General features: G+C 52.1%; 1 protein-coding gene across 1 annotated transcript in view; it reads left to right on the top strand.

Moving 5' to 3' along the window:
- Positions 1 to 20,593, top strand: part of SNAPC4 (small nuclear RNA activating complex polypeptide 4) — a 46,672-nt gene extending 26,079 nt beyond the window's left edge. The window contains exons 17-24 of the mRNA XM_038745954.1: positions 2,801 to 2,896; positions 7,790 to 8,051; positions 11,085 to 11,149; positions 11,327 to 11,434; positions 11,903 to 11,930; positions 12,552 to 14,569; positions 18,879 to 19,015; positions 20,040 to 20,593. Coding sequence (XP_038601882.1) covers positions 2,801 to 2,896; positions 7,790 to 8,051; positions 11,085 to 11,149; positions 11,327 to 11,434; positions 11,903 to 11,930; positions 12,552 to 14,569; positions 18,879 to 19,001 — 2,700 coding nt within the window. The 3' untranslated portion in view covers positions 19,002 to 19,015; positions 20,040 to 20,593. The remainder of the gene's footprint in view (positions 1 to 2,800; positions 2,897 to 7,789; positions 8,052 to 11,084; positions 11,150 to 11,326; positions 11,435 to 11,902; positions 11,931 to 12,551; positions 14,570 to 18,878; positions 19,016 to 20,039) is intronic.
- The last annotated feature ends 3,382 nt before the right edge of the window (positions 20,594 to 23,975 follow it).

Below are 23,975 nucleotides of genomic sequence, written 5' to 3'. Positions count from 1 at the left end.
CCCCACCCCCAATCCAGGTCCCCAGTGGTTTGGGGAGAGTGCAAGAAATAAATGGGGAGGGCAGGCAGTAGCAATTGGGTTTATTATCAATCGATCGACAAAAAGCAGCATGGTCTAGTGGATAGAGCACGGGCCTGGGCGCCAGAAGGATCTGGGGTCTAATCCCAGCTCTACCACTTATCCGCTCTGTGACCTTGGGCAAGCCACTTCTCTGTGCCCCAGTTACCTCATCTGTAAAATGGGGTTAAAGACTGGGAGCCCCATGTGGGACAGGGACTGTGTCGAAACTGGTTAGCACTTAGTACAGTGCCTGGCACAGAGTAAGCGCTGAACAAATGTCATTATTATCATTAATAATAATCCCGGCTCCGCCACTTGTCTTGCTGCGTGACCTCGGGCAAGTCGCTTCACTTCTCTGTGCCTCAGTTACCTCATCTGTAAAATGGGGAATAAGACTGGGAGCCCCATGTGGGACAGGGACTGTGTCGAAACTGGTTAGCTTCTATCTACTCTAGCACTCAGTACAGTGCCTGGCACAGAGTAAGCACTGAACAAATGTCATTATTATTATTAATAATAATCCCGGCTCCGCCACTTGTCTGCTGCGTGACCTCGGGCAAGTCACTTCACTTCTCTGTGCCTCAGTTACCTCATCTGTAAAATGGGGAATAAGACTGGGAGCCCCAAATGGGACATGGACTGTGTCCAACCTGATTAGTTGGTATCTACCCCAGCACTTGGTACAGGGCCTGGTACATAGTAAGCACTTAAAAAATGCCATTGGCGGGGGGAAAAAAGGAAATCCAGTGGAGTTGCGCTTCTAGGGCCTCTGTAGGCAGGGGCAGTGTCATCATCATCATCATCAATCGTATTTATTGAGCGCTTACTATGTGCAGAGCACTGTACTAAGCGCTTGGGAAGTACAAATTGGCAACATATAGAGACAGTCCCTACCCAACCAGAATCCTCCCAGGGGCTTCGTTGCTCTGAGGTTGGATGAGGGGGGAGAACCAGACAGTTTCCAGCACCATTCCCCAGCTCCTTCCTCCTCTTCCTGGAATTTTGCAAGGGAATGGACATGAGAGTGCTGGGAGCCTTGGTACAGCTGAGTGGTGTCCTAGCCATACAGAGAAGCAGCGTGGCTCAGTGGAAAGAGCCCAGGCTTGGGAGTCAGAGGTCACGGGTTCAAATCCTGGCTCTGCCAGTTGTCAGCTGTGTGACCTTGGGCAAGTCACTTCTCTGGGCCTCAGTTCCCTCATCTGTAAAATGAGGATGAAGACTGAGCCCCCCGTGGGACAACCTGATCACCTTGTATCCTCCCCAGCGCTTAGAACAGTGCTTGGCACATAGTATGCGCTTAACAGATGCCATCATCATTATTATTATTATTAGCCCAATACCCCAAACCTCTTTGTATGTTGTTCTGTCTCCCCGGTTAGAGTGTAAGCACCTTGTGGACAGGGAAGCTGTCACTTGGTTGTTTCTGGACTTCCCTTGAGCCTAGTACAGTGCACTACACCAAGCAGGCACTCAGTCAGTATTGCTACTGCCACTACTGTAAGAAAGTTTTCATCAGTTCTACCATCACCCCCCCCCACACCTTTTTTTTACAGTATTTAAGTGCTTACTATGTGTCAAGCACTGTGCTAAGCCCTGGGGTAGGTACAAGTTTATCGTGGTTGGGCACAGTCCCTGTCCCCTGTTCCACAGTCACAGTAGAAGGGAGTAGGGTTTAATCCCCATTTTAGTTGAGAAACTGAGGCTCAGGGAAGTGAAGTGACTTGCCCAAGGTCACACAACATGGAGCTGTGGGTTTTTTGTTTCGTTTTTTGTTGTCTGTTAAAACGCTCACTATGCACTATTACTATGTAAGGGCTGGGATAGATGCAAGCTAACCAGGTTGGACACAGTCCCCGTCCCTCATAGAGCTCACGGTCTTTATCCCCATTTTACAGGTGAGGTGACTGAGGAGCAGATAAGTGTAGTGACTGGCCTGAGGTCACACAGCAGGGATTAGGCCCCAGGTCCTTCTGACTCCCAGGCTCAATTTTCTATCCATTAGGCCATGCTGCAGGGATTAGAACCCAGGTCCTCCGACTCCCACGCCCATTCTCTTTCCACTAGGCCACACTGCTTCTCTAATATAGTACACTTTTTGGCAGATTCTGGGCAGAAAGCTCTCACTGTGGCCATAAAATGCATCCATTTGGTTTGGAGAGCGGAGGATTTTCCTTTACCTCCTCGTTCCAACGGGATAGGTTCCTGTGCCAACTGGGAATACGTAGGGGGACTCGGCTGCCCTGGGCTTGGCAGCATGCTCAGGACGGTTGGGGTACCGAGCATCATCCAGCCCGGCTCAGAGCGATCTTCTGAGCGCCGTGACCGAGCGGCACAGTCCGAGAATAATAGTGGATCGAGCAGTTGGGATCCGGAGGGTGGGGTTTGATTTTGGGTAAAATCCACACGGGCTGGAATGTCATTTGGCTGGCCCTGGGAAGCAGCTTCACCAGAGAATTGCTTCATGGTCCACTTCACTAGGTCTGGGCAGGTGCAGGGCAGAGATCAGTCTTTTAGCGATCCTCTTATGGATCCCGCTGTTCTCGGCACCTCTGAGATGGGCTGTTTCTTCAGGAGAGCCAGGCGCTCTCTGCTCCGACTTATTAACTCCGTGCCTGCGGGCAGATTTGGGTAGGTTTTCATGCCGTCCCGATCGTGATAGACAACACAAGGAGGGCCAGGTTAATAAATCCCGACTACTTTTCACACCCTTTTCTCACTTGCTCATTCCCCTTTCCCCCAGGCCCCAAGAAGCGGAGGAAAGCAAGTGTTGAAAGTCACACCCGATGAAGTGAAGAAGCTCCTGAGAAGTAATACGTACATTCTGCGTCGCAAGTTGGTAAGTGAGGGTGGTTTGTGGGGCTTTCCCAGTATTTTCTTTTTCGAACGTTATTTGTAAAGTGCTTACTGTGTAGCCAGGGAGCGTACTGAGCACTGGGGTAGATACAAGCTAATCAGGTTGGACACAGTCCCTGCCACAGGTGGGGTTCAGAGTCTTAAACCCCATTTTACAGATGAGGTCACTGAAGGTCTCCCCTTTTTAGACTGTGAGCCCACTGTTGGGTAGGGACTGTCTCTATATGTTGCCAACTTGTACTTCCCAAGCGCTTAGTACAGTGCTCTGCACACAGTAAGCGCTCAATAAATACGATTGATGATGAAGTAGAGAAGCGAAGTGACCTGCCAAAGGTCCCACAGCAAAGTGAGAAGCAGTGTGGCCTAGTGGAGAGAGCACAGGCCTGGGATTCCGATGACCTGGGTTCTAATCCCAGCTCCACCGCATTTGCAGTGGGATCTTAGACTTGACTGTGCCTCAGTTACCTCATTTTCTGTAAAATGGGGATTAAGATTGTGAGCCCCATGTGGGATAAGGACCGTGTCAAACGTGATTACCTTGTACCTATTCCAGTGCTTAGTAGAGTGTCTGGCACGTAATAAGTGCTTAAAAAATTCCATTTTTTTAAAAAAGTGGCAGAGCTGGGATTAGAACATTGTGAGCAGGGAACGTATCTGCCAACTCTATTGTCTTGTTCTCTCCCAAGTACTTAGCACAATGCTCTGCTCGCAGTAAGCACTCAATAAATTCCAGTGAGTAGAACCCAGGTCCTCTGACTCCCAGGGCAATGTTTTCTTTAGCTCCGTCAGTGTCATCAGCCTTCCCTTAAAACATCTGTTCCTAGACTCAGTGGCTGCTTTGATTGTCTGTGGTTCGCAGACTCCCTGTGCTTTGGGAGCAGGCAATCAGTCAAACAATCAGTGGTATTTATTGAGCACTTACTATGCACAGAGCACCGTACTAAACTCTTGGGAGAGGACACGTTCCCTACCCACAGTGAGCTTACAGTCTAGAGCGGGAGGCAGACATTAATATAAATGAATGAATCATGGCTATGTACATAAGTGCTGTGGGGCTTAGGAGGGATGAACAAAGGGTGCAAATCCAAGTGCAAGGGTGACACAGAAGGGAGTGGGAGAAGGGGAAAGGAGGGCTTAGGGAAGGTCTCTTGGAGGAGATGAGCCTTCAGTAAGGCTTTGAAGGTGGGGAGAGTGATCACCTGTCGGATATGAATGGGGAAGGCATTCCAGGGGCAGGATGCGGGCGAGACGTCAGCGATGAGATAGACGAGATAGCAGTGAGTAGGTTGGCATTCGAGGAGTGAGGTGTACTGGCTGGGTTGTAGTAGAAGAGCGGCGAGGTTTTCAGTCTGCTCTTGGGATCCCCACCTGCCTCATAGAGACTGTGTTTCGGTTCCCAGGCCGAAGCACCGTCAACTGGTTGGATGCTCTGATGGCCCTTAGGTTTGTGGGGGGGGGGTTCTTGTTTCCCCAGTGTGGAAGTGGGAAGTCTGGATATTTGGGCAGCATCATCAAAGCTGGTGAGTGTCTGACGATGCTTGAACCACTGATCTCAGGGCTTGGCTCCTCCATTTTGACAACATCGATAGCTTCCTTATCCGTCCACCTCCGCACCACATAGAAACCATTGTCGGTGGTATCTAGTGAGTGCTTACTATGGGCAGAGCACTGTACTAAGCACTCGTGCGAGTACAAGGTAACAGAATTGGTAGACACGTTCCCTGCCCACAGCGAGCTTCCCATCGGCCTTAAGGCATCCAGTCAGCTCACCCCCTCCTATCTTTCCTCACTTGTTTCCTACTACTGCCCAATCCGCACACTTGGCTCCTCTAACGCCAACCCACTCACTGTACCCTGACCTCGTCTTTCTCTCCGCCAGCCTCATACCCACGTCTTCCCCCTGGCCTGGCACTCCTTTCCCATTTGTATCTGCCAGATGTTCAAAGCCCTACTCAAATCACTCTCCACGAGGCCTTCCTTAAGCCCTCACTTAATAGTAATAATAATAACGGTATTTGTTAAGTGCTTACTGTGTGCCAAGCATTGGGGTTGTTAGAAGATAATCAGGTTATGACCCACAAGGGGCTCATAAGGGGAAGGGAGAAAAGGTATTGAATCCCCATTGAACAGAGGAGGTAACTGAGGTGAGGTGAAGTTAAGAGACTTGCCCAAAGTCACACGGCAGGCAGGTGGTAGAGCTGGGATTCTCACTCCCAGGCCCGCGCTCTTTCCACTAGATCACACTCTTCCTCTCATCCCCTCTTTGCCCTCCCTTCTGTGTCACATCTCCTATCTGCCCTACCTTCTGTGTCTTTTATGCGCTTGGGCCTGTAACCCTTTAGGCACTTTGATTCTCACCTCACCCCCACATCACCTTTATACAGGTCATCATCCACCATCACCGTCCATCAATCGTATTTATTAAGCGCTTACTATGTGCCAGAGTACTGTCCTGAGGGCTTGGGAGAGTACAGCACGACAATATAACGGACACACTCGCTGCCCATAACAAGCTTACAGTCTAGAGGAGGAGACGGATATTATAAATAAATACGGGTAGGAACGTAAGTGCTGTGGGTCTGAGGGGGTGGAGGCGTGCATTAAAAGGGTCAGGGTGACGCAGACGGGAAAGGGAGAAAAGGAATTGAGGGCTTAGTCAGGGAAGGCATCTTGGAGGAGATGTGTCTTCAGTGAGGTTTTGAAGAAGGGGAGAGTAATAGGTTGTCGGATATGAAGAGGGAGGGCATTACAGGCCAAGAGGCAGGATGTGGGCGAGAGGTCAACAGTGAGATGAGATCGAGGTACGGTGAGTTGGTTGGGCAGGCTGGGCTGTAGTAGGAGAGTAGCAAGATGAGCTGGGAGGGGGAAAGTGAGTGCTTCAAAGCCTATGGTAAAGTTTTTCTGTGTGCGGAGGTGGGTGGCTAACCACTGGAGGTTCTTAATAATAATAATAATTGGCATTTGTTAAGCACTTACTATGTGCAAAGCACTGTTCTAAGCGCTGGGGGGGATACAGGCTGATCAGGTTGTCCCACGTGGGGCTCACAGTCTTAATCCCCATTTTACAGAGGTGGGAACTGAGGCCCAGAGAAGTTAAGTGACTTGCCCAAGATCACACAGCAGACATGCGGCGGAGTCGGGATTCGAACCCATGACCTCTGACTCCAAAGCCCGGGCTCTTTCCACTGAGCCACGCTGCTTCTCTCCGTGCTTCTCCACGCTGTCCTTGGGGAGTGGGGAAACATGGACTGAACGTTTTTGTAGAAAAATGATCTGGGCAGCAGCGTGAAGTATGGACTGGAATAATTTATATTAATTCATGTTGATTTATGTTAATAGCTGTCACCCACTCTGTCAATCGATGCTATTTACTGAGCACTTACTGTGTGCAGAGCACTGTACTAAGCCCTTGGAAGAATACGGTACAACAGACTTGGTAGACACATTCCCTGCCCACAAGGAGCTTACAGTCTAGCGGGGGAGACAGACATTAGTAGAATCATTTCTGGTTAGTCAATCATATTTATTAAGCACTTACTCGGGAAGCAGCATGGCTCAGTGGAAAGAGCCCGGGCTTTGGAGTCAGAGTTCATGGGTTCAAATCCCGGCTCCGCCAATTGTCAGCTGTGTGACTTTGGGCAAGTCACTTAACTTCTCTGTGCCTCAGTTACCTCATCAGTAAAATGGGGATTAAGACTGTGAGCCCCCCGTGGGACAACCTGATCACCTTGTAACCTCCCCAGCGCTTAGAAGAGTGTTTTGCACATAGTAAGCGCCTAATAAATGCCATCATTTTTATTATTATTACTGTGTGCAGAGCATGGTACTAAGTGTGTGGGAGAGTACAGTATAACAATATAACAGACACCTTCCCTGCCCACAACGAGCTTACCATCTAGAGGGGGAGACGGACATTAATATAAATAACTAAAATTACACATATGTATATAAGTACTGTGGGGCTGGGATGGGAGATGAATAAAGGAAGCAAGTCAGGGCAATGCAGAAGGGAGTGGAAGAAAAGGAAAAGAGGGAAAGCCTCTTGGAGATGTACCTTCAGTAAGGCTTTTGAAGGGGGAGAGAGTAATTATCAGTCTGATATGAAGAGGGAAGTTATTTCAGGCCAGAAGCATAGTCTGTAAGCTCCTTGTGGGCAGGAATGGTGTCTGCTTACTCTACGGTACTGTATTCTCCCGAGCACTTTGTACAGTGTTCTGCACACGGTAATTTATTTATCTTATTACTCTATTTATTTATCTATTTATTTTACTTGTACATATCTATTCTATTTATTTTCTTTTGTTAGTATGTTTGGTTTTGTTCTCTGTCTCCCCCTTTTAGACTGTGAGCCCACTGTTGGGTAGGGACTGTCTCTATATGTTGCCAACTTGTACTTCCCAAGCGCTTAGTCCAGTGCTCTGCACACAGTAAGCGCTCAATAAATACGATCGATGATGATGATGAATTGCTCAGCATTGCCCCAATGGACGGAGCACAGGCCTGGGAATCCTTCTGACCTGGGTTCTAATCCCGGCTCCACCATTGTCTGCTGCGTGACCTTGGGCAAGTCACTTCTCTTTGCCTCAGTTACCTCATCTGTAAAATGGGGATTAAGCCCGTAAACCCCATGTGGGATAGAGACTGTGTCCAACCTGGTTATCGTGTATCGACCCCAGTGGCTTAGTGCGGTTCCTGGCACGTAGTAAGTGCTTAACCAATATTATTTAAAAAAAAAAATAGATCTCATTGATTGATTTACTCTGGGCCTCCATCGGGGAGGAAAGTTTAGGGCGTTAAGACACACCTCTGCCTCACCCTCAGCCTCACCCTCAGGTGGGCCCGTGGGCATCTCAGACCACCCTTCCCTCCCATGCAGCAGGAGAAGCTGAAGAAACCCCACCTCCGCACGAGCTCCCCGATGCCTCAGGTTTCCGCCGGCGTGTCCGGAGACCAGGAGCGGCAAGAGTGGGAAAACACCGTGGAGAAGAGGCTGCAGCGACTCAAGGTTGGCTTGCGGAGGAACATCCGGAGGAGCAACCTGGACCGCAGGCTCCTGTTGGCGGTCACCCCCTGGGTGGACAACGTGACACTCCCTCGTTTCCAGAGCCCCAGGAAAGGTCCGGTCCTGCAGACAAAAGGTACAGGCTGGGAGAAGTAGTAGTAGTAATAGCGCTTAAGCGTTTAGTACAGTGCTCTGCACACAGTAAGCGCTCAGTAAATACGATTAAATAAATAGTAATAGTACTTGTTAAGCGCTTACTATGTGCCAAGCTTTGTTCTAAGCACTGGGTTAGATACAAGTTAATCAGGTTGGACACAGTCCCTGCCCCACGTGGGCAGATGAAGTAGAGAAGAGGCACAGGGAAGTGAAGTGACTTGCCCAAGGTCACACAGGCAAATGGCAGATCTGGGATTAGAACCCAGGTCCTTCTGGCTCCCTGGCTTGTGCCCTATCCATTTAGCCACACTGCTTATTGTGTAGTAGTACTGGCAGCAGTAGTAGCATTTATTTCATACCCTCCGGGTGTGAGGCTTTCAACTAAGCGCTTGGGAAATGCAAGGCAAGTAGATGACTCGTTGCCTGCCCACAAGGAGCTTACACACCATGGTAGGAGACAGACCTAAAAAGATTGGCCAACAGAGTAATCAGCATAAATGCTTGAATGTACACAAGTGCCGAGAATGGGGATAAGTAAGGACATAAGCGCTCAAGGTGGCTGATGTAGTATGCTGGGAATTAATCAGGGAAGGCATGTTGGAGAAGGTGGGTTTTGGGGAGGGCTGTGGCCTATCGGATTTGGGGAAGGGAGGGGTTTCTCGCCAATGGACCAGGACCTGTGTGGGTGGAGAGGAAGAGTTGGATGTGTAAAAAGAACTGGCAGAACTCAGCAGCAGGACAGGTTGCCTAGTAGTTGGGGCTAGATGTCAGGCGACCGGGATTTGAGTCCCTGCTCTTCCACTGGCCTGTTCTGTGACCTTGGGCAGGTTCCTTTTTTTATGGTTTTAAGCCCGTACTATGTGCCAGGCACTAGACGAAGCGCTGAGGTAGGTATAAGGTAATCGGGTTGGACACAGTCCATGTCCCACATGGGACTCGTAGTCTCAATCCCCATTTTATAGATGAGGTAACTGAGGCACGGAGAAGTCAAGTGACTTGCCCGTGATCACACAGCAGACAAGGCTGAGTTGGGATTAGAACCCAGGTCTTTCTTAGTCCCAGGCCCGTGCTCTGTCCCCTGCTTCTCGTCATGTCTCATCTTAATATCTCTGGACCTCGGGGTCTTCATCTATAACATAAGGATAAGAGAAAATACAAGCCCGGGGTGGGGCAGGGATTGTGTCCAATTTTCTTAACTTTGCAACTATCCAGAACTTGCTTAACGCCCGAGGTATTCTTATAATCGTGAGATTGAATGTGACGATTAAAGGAGAGTGAGGAGTCAGGGAGGGCACTGAGGTTGCAGGCTTCTGGTGGTGATGGTGGTACTGTTGACAGAGTTAGGCAGATTCGGAGGAGTAAATATAGGAGGGAAGAGAAGCAGTTTGGTTTTAGACATGTTGAGTGGGATGGTCTGGAGAGACACCCAAGTGCAGATATCCCAAAGGCACAAGGAGATGCAACATGGCCAAATGGAAAGAGCACAGGCCTTGGAGTCAGAGGACCAGCCTGCTGTGTGATCTTGAGCAAGCCACTTCACTTCTCTGTGCCCTCAGTTTCTTCATCTGTAAAATGGGGTTTCAGTACCTGTTCCCTCTCCCTCTGTGAGCCCTATGTGGGACAGGAACTGATCAACGTGATTATCTTGTATCCACCCCAGTATTTGGCACATAGTAAGCACTTAATTCCCTTATTATTGTCCCTCTAGACTATAAGCTCCTTAAGGCCTGGGAACATATCTACCAAATCTGAAATATCGTACTCTCCCAAGCACTTAGAACAGTGCTGTACTCCACAGCAAGCACTCAATAAATACGATTGATTGATTGATTGATTGATTGATTGATTGATTGATTGCAGTGTGGGATTGTAGGACAGGTGAAAGGTCAGGGCGAGAGCGGCGGTTTTTGGAGTCATCCTCATAGAGGCGGGAGTTGAAGCCGCAAGCGCATCTGAGCTCTTTGAAAGAGTGTGGATGTAGAAAGAGAGGAGAGTCTTGTGAACCCCTGTAGCCTCCCTTTCTGAACACAGGTTTTGGTGTGAAAAGAGGAGATGGGAGTCTGACACTTAGCGCAGTACCTTGCATAAAGTAAATGCTCAATAAATATAACCGATTGATTAATTGCTCTGTCTTAGACACCTCATCTAAGGAAAACTTTTCCTGAGGCCGGTAGCCTAGGTAGAGAGTGGATTTTTCCAGTAAATACATACGCCCCCATATCTGATTTCCAAAAACTTTTAAATGCTTCGGGGGGGGACCCTAAAAAAGTCCAACCTAAGAAGAGATAAAACAATTTATTATTCTTGTTTCAATTGAGTCAAAACTTCCAGAGGGCAGGGATCATTTCATTCTGGTATTTGGTTCAGCCCCGATCAAACAGGGTCATTTGATAAAGAATCACAAGCTAATAAATTAGCCCAGAGGTGATTATTGGGCCTGCAGTGTTTACAGTCAGGGACAACTGGGCCATGATGGCTTGTTGAAGGTAAATATGGTATGTGTTAGGTGACTTGAGAAGAGCGTAGAAGAGCGTGGACAGTAGGATCCTGATGGGTTTCTAGTAGATAAAGTTAAGGATATTAGTAGGGGCATCCCTCTATTGGAGAGTGGAAGTCAAGGAAGACAATCACTTTGCCCTTCAAGCATCCTTTGGTGCCCCGTTGGAAGCATTGTTTCCTTCAGGGTGGCATTTTTTATGGTCTTACATTCTGTGGGGGTGAAGAGGGACATCAGCAGAAGTCTCAAACGTAAGATAGCTCTGCCTTCCCTTTCATCCGCCTCTCTGAATGATTGGATCCAAGGTCATTAGTTGGTGCTGGGATCGGGGGAGAAAGCGACAGTAGGGCTCATTTCCTGGTTCCAGGCGGATGCCAGGACCCTGTGCGGCTTCGCGGGCCGCTGCCCACGCTGGCTCCCTTCCTCCTGGTCTGGGCTCCAAGGGGGAACTTTGCAAGAGACGTCTCGTGAATGGAGTCACTTTTCACGTTGGCCTATTTTGCTTCCCAACTGCAGTCAGAAAGAAGCCATCGCAGGCAACGTCGCTGACGAGCACCCCGATGTTCACCCTGTTTATCCAGGTAAGTGGGGTAAAGAGAGCCTCTCTCTGAGCCCTCAAGGTGAACACCGAGTTAAGTGTCCCTCAGGCCCAAGGAGGGAGCTGGGTTCAGGTTGAGCAAGATAGCGATGATTGCAGGTGGGGAAGCCGTAGGGAGGCGCGGGCCACTGTCCTCAACCTGAGCCCCAAGCCCCCTCAGCTGTTCCAGATCGATGCCGACGGCTGCATGAAGGTGATCCAAGAGAGGAAAGCAAACCAGGTGGAGGTGGTCCAGGCAGAACCTGGAAATCCAGAACAGCTCCGGCAGGTACCTGCTCCCTGGGATTGGGAACTTGGGTGGGTTGACCACTTCCAGGCCTTTCCTCTCCGGGAGTTCATCGGTGGGGCAAGACGGGCAGGCCTCCCCAGACCTCGGGAACGGTAGCTACCTGCCCTGCAGGGGAGTTGGAACCATCACAGGGGTCTCCACTGGACATTCGGGAACTTGTGGAAATTTTTCCGGGCATCCATTCTGCAGGATGAGCTTGGCTTTCTCCATAAGCAGGCCCCACTGCCCCGAAAAAAGAGGAAATAACAATAATAATAATAATAATAATGGCATTTATTAAGCGCTTACTATGTGCAAAGCACTGTTCTAAGCGCTGAAAGTGTTCCAGGAAAGTATCTGGAATGTCAGACTCCCTACCCCGTCAGGCTTCTTGCTGCCCTCAGTCAGAATTATGTTTGCCCCCTCCTCCCCACAAAATGATGATTCCTTTGTTTCCTGTTTTTCTAGGCATCCTGCAGTTCCCAGGACTTTTCAGGTATCCAAGCCATTCCATTTATTTTCTTTAGGAGGTCATTTCCCTCCCACCTGGGGATTTCTGGACACCTCACTCCGACTTTTCTCGGAATACAAGATGCCCTCGCCCGAGTTTCTGGGACCTTTAGCCCCTGTGCCTACTGCCCTGTCTCTGTAGAGATTTCCCCGACTCCCTGAGCAGGATGGTGATTCTGACTTCCCTGGCTTCAGCACCTCTCGGTGCTTTGGGATGGAAAAATTTTAGGAGTTAGCTCCAGAAGACCGGTGTCAGTTGCTGCCACATCCTAGCCTGGAGTTAGCAGAGAGGTGTCACGGTGTCATTATCCCAGAAAAGAGGAGGGAAAGGTTTTGAGTCTGTCCCCTTCAGCTGAGCAGTAAGGACTCAGGAGTTTTCTGGTTCTGGAGACAGATTCAAGTGACTTCTTGCCTCGGTACCTCTGCGTTGGGTGGGTTCAGTAAGGTCCTGTGGCAGGCGTGACTGTCTGGCAAAGCCAACCGGGCAACCCCCGCATAGCTGGGGGGTTGCCTCGGAGACACGGATCCTGGGGGTGGAGGCGGGGTTGACAGGCAGAGGTCCCTGGATCCCGGGGCTTCTACTGCATGCTTCTCTCATCTTTTCCAGGCTGCCTACCCCAGAAGGACCTGGCCAAGGGAAACGCGAGAAGACGCGGTGCCCCAAGGGTGGAAGATGGCCAGCTGGCTGGGGACAGCACGGTTCCGTCCACTCCCCAGCCCCAGAGGCCGAAGCCCAAGACTGTTTCCCAACTACTGAGAGAGAAGCGTCTGAGGGAGTCCAAGGCCACCGTGCCGAACCCCGTCATCCTGGCCCCCCAGGTGCTGGTCTCCCCACCCGTGCTCCTCCAGCACCCTCTGCAACCAGTTAACCCCTCCGGGCCAACCACTGCCACGCCGGCACAAGCGGGCCCACCCGGGAAACCGGCCACCCCCTCCCCGACCACCGTGTCCTCAGCATCCCCTCAGGCCCTGGCCTCCGGGACTCCCGCCGTGGCCCCTGAGAACAGCTCTGGCCAGGTCAGTTCCGAGGCCTCACGGGCAGTTGGAGTCCCAGAAGACCCAAAGACGAAAGAAGAAGGGAAGGGCCCTGCCCCACTAACCGTGGTCATTCCCTCCCCGGGGGACGGGCGAGGCCGAGTCCAGGATGGCGGAAGCCCGCTGCCCAGGTTGCCGCCAAACCCCGCTCCTGGGCCAGGGCAGCTCCTCGCCGTCTCGGCCCCCGGCAGCTTCACGCTTGCTCCGGGGGTCCCCAGTGGGGGGAAGCAGGGTCCGCCCGAGGCATCGCCTCTCCTCCCGCCAGCCCCGGTCCGCTTCCAGCAACCTAGGCTCTTGCCTGCCCTGGCAGTCCGCCCCAGCGGCCCTCAGGGCGTCCCCAGCGAAATCCTGCCCTTCACCTGGATGGTCACGCCACAAGGGCTGGTCCCCGTGTCTGTGCAGGCGCTTGTGGGCCTCCGTGGCCCGAGCAAGACGGTCGCGGATCTGGGGGCTGCCAACCGGCAGGGGCCTGGGGGGCCTGCCCTGAGGCTGCTCCTCCCCCCAGCTACCACTCCCCTGGCTGTCACCAGTTCAGGTGCCCCTGGAACCAACACAGCGGTGGTGGCCCCGGGGTCTTCTCCTTCCAGTCGTAGTGAGGCAGGAGAGCCAGCTCCCCCGACTGTGGAGTTGAGCCACTCGGCCTCTCTCCCCTCTGCAGCCCCTCCCGACCGAGAGGTGAGCGCGGCAGAGAAGTCAGAGCCCCCTCAGCCCACACCACCGCCCCAGTCCCAAAACCCCGACGGCGGTCAGAGGGCCGAGTCCCTCGGCTCCCGTGGACTCCCCGCCCCGGACACCAGAAGTCCATCTTTCGGGGACGGTGAGGCCCCCAGCAGCCAGAGCCACCTGCCGAAAGGCCTGCTGACCACGCAGGAGGGCGGGTGTCCCGACCGGACCGCTGCTTCCGGAAACTCGGCTCCAACTACCGCTCCCCTCCCCACGCCGGTCAGGAAGGATCGGCCTGTCGCGCCTCAGCCAGGGGCGACGCCTCCCCCGGGCGGGCACCCGTCCCCAGCCGACCCTCCCTTGGGAGGCGACCAGCCTCCGGGGCCCGCGGCTCTCGATAAAAGCAAGCTGGACCCGACCCTCATCTCGCTGGAGGACGAGGCGACGGTCAGGGAGTGGATGAAGGGGAAGCGGGGAGTCCACGTGCCCCCCCTGAAGAGCAACCTGCCTTACCTGCCGCCTTCCGTGTACAACTTGAAGACCCTGTCGGCACTCCTGCGGGAGAAGAAGAACCTGGAGCGGAGCGCAGCGAGCCTCGTGGCCGGCGACGGAGGCCCCGCGGGAAGCGAGCCGTCTCCGGAGGGTCTGGAGGCCGTTCGGGCTCTGGTACACGAGCGGTTAAAGGACAACCCGGCCTTTCTCCTCCTGAAAGCCAGGTTTTTATCAGCGTTCACCCTTCCGGCTTTTCTGGCCACCCTCCCCCCCCCGGGGGTTCCCACCACCCTCTCTAGGAGGCCAGAAGAGAGCGAGGAAGAGGACGAGGATGACGACGAAGAGGAGAAGGACCTGACGGACGAGGAGAGCGGCAGAGAGGATGACCCGCCCGGGGAAACCCGGTCCGGCCCAGAAGCTGCGACCTCCGGCCGGGTACGGTACCGAGTGGGAGCTGTGGGCCGGGGCTGGGAGAAGGGGGTGGAGGTGGGAGCCCTCAGCGGGCCATGTGGCCAGCTGAAGGAAAGCCAACAAGCCCCCGCGCCGCTCTCCTGGGGGCCAGCCGGCACCAACCGGCAGGCTGGCCTGAGCCAGAAGAGCACTGGCATCCATACATCTCCAACTCCTCAAGGGGCCAATTCCCACTGATATACTCTTGCACAATGTATAGTACAGTGTTGTGCATACAGTAAGTGGTTAAAAAATGCTGCTGCTGATGACGGCATTTATTAAGCGCTTACTATGTGCAAAGCAGTGTTCCAAGCGCTGGGGAGGTTACAAGGTGATCAGGTTGCCCCCCGTGGGGCTCCCAGTCTTCACCCCCATCTGACAGATGACGGAACTGAGGCCCAGAGAGGTGAAGTGACTCGACCAAAGTCACACAGGAGACAAGCGGCGGAGCGGGGATTTGAACCCATGACCTCTGACTCCAAAGCCCGGGCTCTTTCCACTGAGCCACACTGCTTCTCACTGCTTCTTCTCTGAGCTTCACTGCTTCTTCACTGGCAAACATTCTTCTTTCCAGGAGGGACTGTGACCTCCAAGGGTTAAATCAAGCCCTCCCTCTTCCTTACCTCTCCAGTAGACGTCATATACAATACAGACCATCCCGCTTCCTTTTTTTTTTCCCCCTAAGCCCTGCCTTCTGGCTGTGTTTCCATGCCAAATTCCTTGAGAGAAGATGCGACCTTGGGCAGGTCATTTAAATTCCATGGTCCTCGGTTTCCTCATGTAAAATGGGGATTAAGTATTTGTTGACCCCCCTTCTTAAGCTGCGGAGCCCCCCACAGGGACCAGAGTCCAGTCTGTGTATCGTGTGGGTACACTGGCACTCAGCACAGTCCTTGACACAGAGAGAGCACGTAACAAATACTATCATAATAAGACAATTCCCAAATCCTACCCAGTGCTCCAGGTGGCAGCTCAGTGGTTCCAGAGGCACCAAGCAAAGTTGCTCCTTTCTAGCTTCTGGGAGTGGGTCGGAAGATTACTTGGTATTTTGCAGTCTCAGATCCAGTTTTTCCATCTTCCGACCGGCACGTTCGCACTCGACCGGGGAAACTCCGGGCAGGCGGATGGTACCCATCAGTGCCTGCAAAATCGTAAGCAGGTTTGGGGGTGGTGGCTGGTTCTCCTGCGGCGGCAGACCAGCCCTAGCGAGCCTGGGAGTTGGTGGCGAGGGCTGCCTCTCCATTTGGGCCTGTTCTGATCCCCGGCTAGTCTGTCCTTGGGGTCGAGCTCCTGAACCCAAAATCTCTGGGCCTCATTCCCATCCTCCGAAAGACAGGTCTCCTTTTAGAGGTGGGGAAGAGAAGGAACTCTGTGTATGCATATATATACACACGCGCGCCTGCAAACCACCCCCAAATCACCTACGGACAGATACCAACACACATATACAGAGGGACCAGAGCCTCCCCCTCTAACATTGTAAGCTTGGTGTGGGCAGGGAACATGGCTACCAACTGTACTGTGCTCTTCCAGGTGCTTAATACAGTGCTCTGCACACAGTAAGTGCTCAGTAAATTCCATTGATCAATTTGACTGACTTAGAAGAGGTGGAGAGAGCAATAAAAGAACAAGACCAGAGGGCACCGCAGTAATGCATGGCACATAGTAAACACTTAACAAATACCATTATTATTATTATTATTATTATTGTGGGATGAAGTACAGGAATTTTGAGGAAGACCGAAGAGTGCATCATCTCACTGTCTCAGTAAAGAACCAGAAGGTCCACATGTTTAATCACACATCAAGTAGTTATCTGGGGGTCATCTAAGGGTGACCATTTTCATCTTGAACTTAAACCAGCTTCTCTGGCTTCCATCTCCATGGTGGGAGGGTTTTTGTTTTTTTTTCCCTTTATGGTATTTGCTAGGCACTTAGTATGTGCCAGGACCTACCCAATGCCGGGATAGATACAAACTAACTAGGTTGGAAACGGTCCATGTCCCACGTGGCGCTCGCAGTGTTAATTCCCATTTTTGCAGATGCGGTAGCTGAGGCACAGAGAAGTTAAGTGATTTGCCCAAGGTCACACAGCAGACAAGTGGCCAGACTGGGATTAGAACCCAGGTCCTTCTGACTTCGAGGCCCACTCTCCATCCACCAGGCCACATTGCTTCTCAACAAAGTCACTTCCCCAAAGTCTCTCCCCAGCAGAGCCCCATCCTTTGGCCTCTTCCCCTTGAGGCCAAGGCGGCGGGGCCCCTGGGGTACGTTTCCTGTTGTAACGGGCTGTGTAACGGTACCCAGAGGGGGTCACGGCAGCAGGAGGGCTCTGCCGCCTCCGTCTCCTCTGCGGGGAGGGGTTCGGGGAAGTGAGGGGCCGATCCTCTGGCCGCCTTTTGAGGTTTTTGGGACGTGGGGAGGGTGCGAAGGAGGGTGTGTGCGTCTGCAGAGCACCCAAACTGTTTGGCAGTGAGGGGCTGATCCTGGCTCTTGTTTAGGGCAGGCCACCCTGAGATACTTAGAAACGGTCGACCAAATGACTGTTGAGAACTAGTTGCCTCCAGAAATCATCCATCAATATTTATTGAGCACTTACCTGCACTAGCTGTTTGGTAGAGTACAGTGCAACAGGGCTGGTAGACATATTCCCTGCCCTCAAGGAGTTTAAAATCTAGAGTGGGGGATAAATATTGAAATAAATCACAGAAATGTACGTGAGTGCTGTCGGGCTGAGGGTAAGGTGCTTAAATGGTTCTGGTCCAAGTGCATGGACAGTGCAAAAGAGAGAGGGAGTAGGGGAAATGAAGGCTTAGTTGGGGAAGGGCTTGGAGAGGAGATGTGAGTTTAATAAGACTTTGAAGGTGGGGAGGATGGTGGTCTGTCAGATGTGGTGGGGGGGGGGGGAAGGTGTTTCAGGCCAGAGGGAGGACTTGGGCAAGAAGTTGGTGGCAAGATAAACGAGATCGAGATTCAGTGATTAGGTTGGCCTTAGAGAAGTGAAGGGTGCGGGCGGGGTTGTAGAAAATCAACGAAATAGGATAAGAAGGAGCAAGGTGACTTAAAGCCGGCAGTAAGAAGTTTTTGCTGGATGCGGAGGTGGCTGGGTAACCGCTGGAGGGTTTTGAGGAGTAGGGAGAGGTGAACTGAACGGTTTTTAAGAAAAAATGATCCAGGGAGCAGAGTGAAGTAAGGACAAATGGGGAGAGACAGGAGGCAGGGAGATCGGCGACGTGGCTGCTGCTGCAGTTGTCCAAGCGAGATTAAGTGCGCTTTGACCTCTATAACCGAACTGTTCGGTTGACTGATTTAGCGAGGAATGGAGGTTCGGACTGACAGTTTAGGCCCACCCTAAACTCAGTCTCCGCAGCAAGAATGGGGAATCACCATGTTTCCGCCCCTCCCCCTGAGACCTTCCCCTGGCGTGCCTCTTGTTGCTTGTCTCACCCATGGAGCAGCGGCTGCCAATCGTCTCCCCCGGCGGCAGGAGTGGGGTCAGACTGGAATTGGCCTGAAACTTTGCCCTCCCACCCACTAGCCTCAGCGGAGACTCGGGTCACTCCCGGTTTGGTCAGCTCGGTGGGGCCGGGGCCTCTCCGCCCTCAATACAGGCGATCTGGAGCTGGGCACGGGCAGACACAGACTGCCAGCCCCTCCCAAGCTCTGTCTGGAGGCGGCCCAGGGAGGATGATGGGCAGTGAGCGAGGTGGCGGCTTTTTCCTGGAATCCTGCCACCCCAACTGTCCTCTGCTTCCTCCTCGAGCCTTCTGGAGGCATCTCACGGATTGGCGTTCTGCAGGCGATGATGTTGTAAGTCCGAGTTTGATACCTCAGGGCACTTCTCCCGGTGTAGTTAGTTCTCCTGTACAAGAAGGAGACAAAGATTGAGAAAAGGGTTCGCTAGTGCTCCGTACTCTGCAGGGCCAGGCAGGTAGGAGGAGGAGGTAGGAGGCTATTACTTGGCGAGAGCAGCCGTCTTGTGAAAATGATGGTATTTGTTAAGCGCTTACTATGCAATAGGGAGGTTACAAGGTGATCAGTTAGTCCCACGTGGGGTTCACAGTCTTAATCCCCATTTTACAGATGAGGTAACGGGCCCAGAGAAGTGAAGTGACTTGCCCAAAGTCACACAGCTGACAGTTGGCGGAGCCGGGATTTGAACCCGTGACCTCTGACTCCAAAGCCCGGGCTCTTTCCACTGAGCCATGCTGCTCCACACCTCCTACATTTCCCTCGTAGCCGTGGGCCATCTGGTCACCGGCTTCTTTTCTCCTTCCCCCGCGTGCGGTCGTAGGTAACTGAAGCCGAAGGCCAAGGACCACAGCCCACCCCCGGCCGCTCTGATGAAATGGATGAGTTGGAGGGGGTGCAAACGAGGAAGCGCGTCCGTTCCAGGAAGCGAAGAAAACTGAAGTGAAAGGAAGGCTTGGGGTGAGTCGGTCGGGGAGTGAGGTTATAGCGGCGAAAAAGAGGAATGGAGGAGCCCCCGGGGGGCGGGGACCAGAACGTGACCGGCGCTCCGAGGAGCCGTCTGAAATGTTCGGCCCCCGTTTCCTGCCCTACCGTGGGGTTGGAGAGCCAGTTAGCTGGCTTCGGCTTCGTGTCGTCGTCATCGTCTTCGTGACGACCCCGACCCGAGGAGACCCTAATGGATCTCCTGGGGGCCGAGATGGAGCCCTGGCCCCCTGTTGTAAACTGTGGTAGGAAAGTCTGGTGGAGGAGAGGATTTGACAGCTCTCGCTCAGTCCCCGTCCGCAGAACTCACCGTCTCGTCCAGTTCCACCCGGGCCTAAAGAGCCGTCCCTCACTCTCTTAGAATCCCCAGGGGCGGTAAGCTTAGTGACTGGGCTGACTGAAGTCTCCCAGCAGGTAAGGTTACACTTGGACCCTTGGAGTTTGTTCACTCACTCCATCTCTTCCCCTACAAGGCTCTTAGGAGCTGCTGCCCAAATTGCTTAAAGTTTCCCGGGGCGAGTTCACACACCAGAGTGTGCGTCTGCAGAGCACCCAAACTTTTTGGCAGTGAGGGGCTGATCCTGGCTCTTGTTTAGGGCAGGCCACCTTGAGATACTTAGAAACGGTCGATCAACTGACTGTTGAGAACTGGTTGCATCCAGAAATCAGTCCGTCAATATTTATTGAGCGCTTACGTGCGCTAAATGTTTGGTAGAGTACAGTGCAACAGGGCTGGTAGACATATTCCCTGCCTATTTATTTATTTATTTATTTATTTATTTATTCATTCTGACGACACCTGACCACATTTTGTTTTGTTGTCTGTCTCCCCCTTCTAGACTGTGAGCCCACTGTTGGGTAGGGACTGTCTCTATGTGTTGCCACTTTGTACTTCCCAAGCGCTTCGTGCAGTGCTCTGCACATAGTAAGTGCTCAATAAATACGATTGATGATGAGTGACAGACCAGGGAGAATCCAGCTGAGCGTTGTTGTGTTCCAGGAATCCTCTCGTTGAAGCCTGCTTGTGGAGCGGAGAGGGGCAGCCCCTCGACTCCAAAGGCTGCCGACCCCGCAGAAAATAAGGCAAGAACAGAACAAGCCTTTGGAGCACCCACCCAGGCACGATTTAGCGACTCACCCTGATGGAGTTCGATTTTCGCGCCGGCCCACCCTCTCCGGTCCCTGGAAACTGGAAACTCAACTCCTCTCTGTAAGGTCAATGCTGCTGCCCTCTCGCCGGAACCCGACGTTAAGCACCGCGACCGCGAAGCTAAAGGGGGCCGGGGGTCGGGAGAAAAGTTTAATAGTATTTATTTTTGTTGTCTGGAATTTATTTATATTTTTACATTCTGACGGTTCTTCGTTGAGAACCCAGAGCTGGGGTTCTGCGTCAGCTTGGGAACAGCAGTGTGGAGTATATTTCATACAGTCGACTTGGAAACAGGAACATTGTTTAACTGTGAGGCTATTTTGTACCGATACGAGGAGTCCGAATATTTGTTCAAGATAGGGGTTTTATTTTTCTCATTAAAAGCAAAACCCAGGCTCCGGGAACTCTGGCTCTTTGGGTGCTGTTGTGCAACGTTTTTTACCTCTTCCGGGCCAAATGAAGGCCCTCACGGGACCGAGGTGGAGGCCCTGGAGAGCCAAGCACTGCCGGTCGCTCTGGTTCCACCTGCCTCCTTTCTGGCCCCTCCGGAACCAGAAAGGCATGAATTGGGGCTCCCCCAAGGTGTTCTCTTCCCTGCTCCCCAAAGCCTCGTCTGCTATGGGTGTAGAAGGAGGGAGCAGAATGGAAGCACAGTCCCCTGGAGGCTCCTTTAAAATAGGTCAAGCTTATGGTGAATAGGTCCTTGGGGGGGGTTTTAATGAGAACATCTTGGTCGTCGGGCGGAAGAGACGACTCCAGGCCCCGCCCCTTAGGCGGCCATCTCGGCCCGATTTATCCTGTGTAAGGAAGCGGTGCTCCCTCAGTTTGCCCCCTTCTAAACCTTCCCACATGGAATCAGGGCCCAGCTCCCCGAGGTGTGCCCCAGCACACAGCCTGGGGGTTGTGGTACTCTCCTGCATTGCACCATCTGAACTGTTCTCCCTCCTGGATCACCACAACCTCGAATGTCCTGGCTCAATAGCATATTTGGAGACTTCAAAGCAAATGTGGGTTTTCCAGCACCAACAGCTCTTTGCAAGCCCATACGTTCAGAGCAGGTATTCCCCTGGGTCTTCCGATTTACATGTTTGTTTCTTCTGTCGCTGTATTTCAGTTGCTTTGTTAAAAAAAGCCCTCGTATTGAATTCCTCACCCTTGATTCTCAGAAAATCCCTGCAGTGGAAGCTGAAAGACAGAGATGATTCTCGTCATGTTCCAGGTCAGGCGACTGAGGCTCAAGAGAGGTGACTTGCCCAAGATCACTCAGCAAGATTATTATTATTATTTTTTTAATCTTCCCAATATTCTCATTCCTCTCTACTCCTAAAAGAAGAACTATCCTCTGTCTTTTCCCCAAGAGGATCTCCCTCTTGCCTTCCAACCTCACCCTAGCAGCTTCCTCAAAATGGTGGCAATCCCAAAAGGCCTTTCCATAACTCCTTAGTGCAGTATCCCAGCTCTAGAGCCAGGTCGGAAAGCCAGCTCGGTCAGAGGCCGAAGGCAACTAGCCACAGTGATGGGAATGGACGGGTGGGTAGCCTAGGCAGCTCTGCAGGGTTTGGAGTCATCATCATCATCATCATCAGTGGTATTTATCAAGCACTTACGATGTGCAGAGCACTGTTCTAAATACTTGGGAGAGTACAACAGAGTTGGCAGGCACGTTCCCTTCCCGCAACAAGTTTTCAGTCTAGAGGGGGAGGCAGACATTAATAGAAATAAATGATTTACAATATTCAATTTAAAGATACATAAATGCTGTGGAGCTGAAGGTGGGGCGAAAATCAAATGCCCAGAGGTCACAGATCTAAGTGCATAGACGACGTAGAAGGGAAAGGGAGCCAGTGAAAAGAGGGCTTAATTGGGAAAGGCCTGAAATGGAATCCCATTCATCTCCAGCTGAAACTGTTTTAGGAAGGTGGGGCTGGAACTTCTTGCATCATGATGTGGATGCTCCTGTTGTTTTTCCACCCGTCCCATCGGCGGGGAGACCGACGGGAATCAGCTGGATCACCTGGATGCACCCACCACCGTCAGCTCTTGAGGGTTCAGGTTAGGGACCTGGGGTAAAAAGCCCCCACTTACCCTAGTGGGATAACAAACTGTGCACACCCATCCAGGGCCCATGCCCAGTGTCTCTGGCACAGCCCAGGAACACCACTTTTTAAGTCCATGGCCAATGTGTGTCAGTGCGTAACCCAGTTGGAGCTACACCAGGGAGCCTCCGGTCTTCACACGCTGGACAGGAACACCTGAAGGTGTTTGGGTTTTCAGGTTCCTGGGACACTGGGTGGTGGCCGGGTAAGCAGCTAGCTCTGCCAAGGGCATGTGTCTCATCCATTTGGGAAATAGGACACCAGGTGCAGTCAGGCTGAGCTCTGGAACGTCACGGTGCTGAGGATGATGTCTCTTGAAGGTTTAAGTGGAAATTGGACAGTGAACTTGTCATCTGTTGTTCGTGAGCCTGCTCAAAACTTTGGTGTTGGCTATGGGATAATAATAGTAACGGTGGTTTTGGTTTTGTATTGTGTGCCAAGCGCTGCGCTGCCAGGGTAGAGACAAGATCATCAGCTTGGACACAGTCCCTTTCTCACATGGGACTTCCAGCCTAAGGGCAACGGCAAAGAGGAACTGAATCTTCATTTTTACAGAGTGAGAAACTGAGACACAGAGAGCTTAAGCGACTTGCCCAGGATTATTCAGCCGGTGAGTGGTGGAACCAGAACTAAAACCCAGGCCTCCCAACTCCTAGTTCCCCGCTCTTTCCACTAGGCCACGTTACCACTTGTGAAAGATATTACAAGCAAATCCACAAGGCCTGTTTATTTTGTTTTAAGTGAAAGCTAGCGTGGGGTGGGGTGGGGGGAGGAGAACATCCCTACCGTTTCACAGGTGCTTCCATGCCCAACCCACGGAAGCCAAAGAAGTCAAAGGTGCCAGCAGCATTCAAGTAGAATTTGTTTATGACCATCTTCAGGCAGCTACGCCTCCCTCTCCTTCCCCATTCCTCCTCCTCCCCAGCATTTGGTTGCCTAGTCGGAAGACATACTATCAAGGAACCACCCTGCAGGTCTGGACCAGGCTACACTGAGGTTAAATCAGGCCTATCAGGAAGTGCTTTGAAGCAGATTTCCCAACAGGATCCACCATAGGAGGGTGGAGCCTGCATCGCCTTCTGCATTTCCTCTCCACACTGAGAGCCAAGGACTCTCCAGACACACTCAAACGCACATGGAAGGCTGAGTTGGGACAACGCTGGTGGCTCCCAGTAGGGCTTAAGGTATGTTGCTTTCATTATCTGAACCTTGATGGGAGGATGGGAGGACGGGAGTTGGAAAGGAACAAAGCGGAGAAAAGAAAGTCATCACTGATGGGCTGAAGGTGACACCCACGGCCTCACCTTCCAATCTTTAAAACCAAATTAAGAGGGAGAAGGAAGACAAGATTCTTCTGAGGTCGATGACTGGAGGAGAAGGGATGTCCTTGATCTTTAACTCGGTCTTGGTATATTCTAAGCTGAAAAACAGATCTTGCTATATTTTGTATTCTGTCTTTCTGGGTCTCTTATTTGTATTTTTAAATTAGAGGAAGGATCCACCACCCATAATATGGCCGCAAGCCTAGAGGCCACATTATTGAATCCACCCTCCTCGCCGTGGTTTTAAAAGATCTGAAAGAAAGCTAATGGTCAAATCCTAGTGAGAGCACAACTAGTGCCCAGCATCGAACCCGGTTTTGTTCAGTTTTTTATACCCGACGCATCATTTTGGACCCTTTATTTTGAAC

Source organism: Tachyglossus aculeatus, chromosome 4 (genome assembly GCF_015852505.1).
Source record: "Tachyglossus aculeatus isolate mTacAcu1 chromosome 4, mTacAcu1.pri, whole genome shotgun sequence".
Lineage (NCBI taxonomy): Eukaryota > Metazoa > Chordata > Mammalia > Monotremata > Tachyglossidae > Tachyglossus > Tachyglossus aculeatus.
This window is presented reverse-complemented; position numbering and strand designations above follow the sequence as displayed.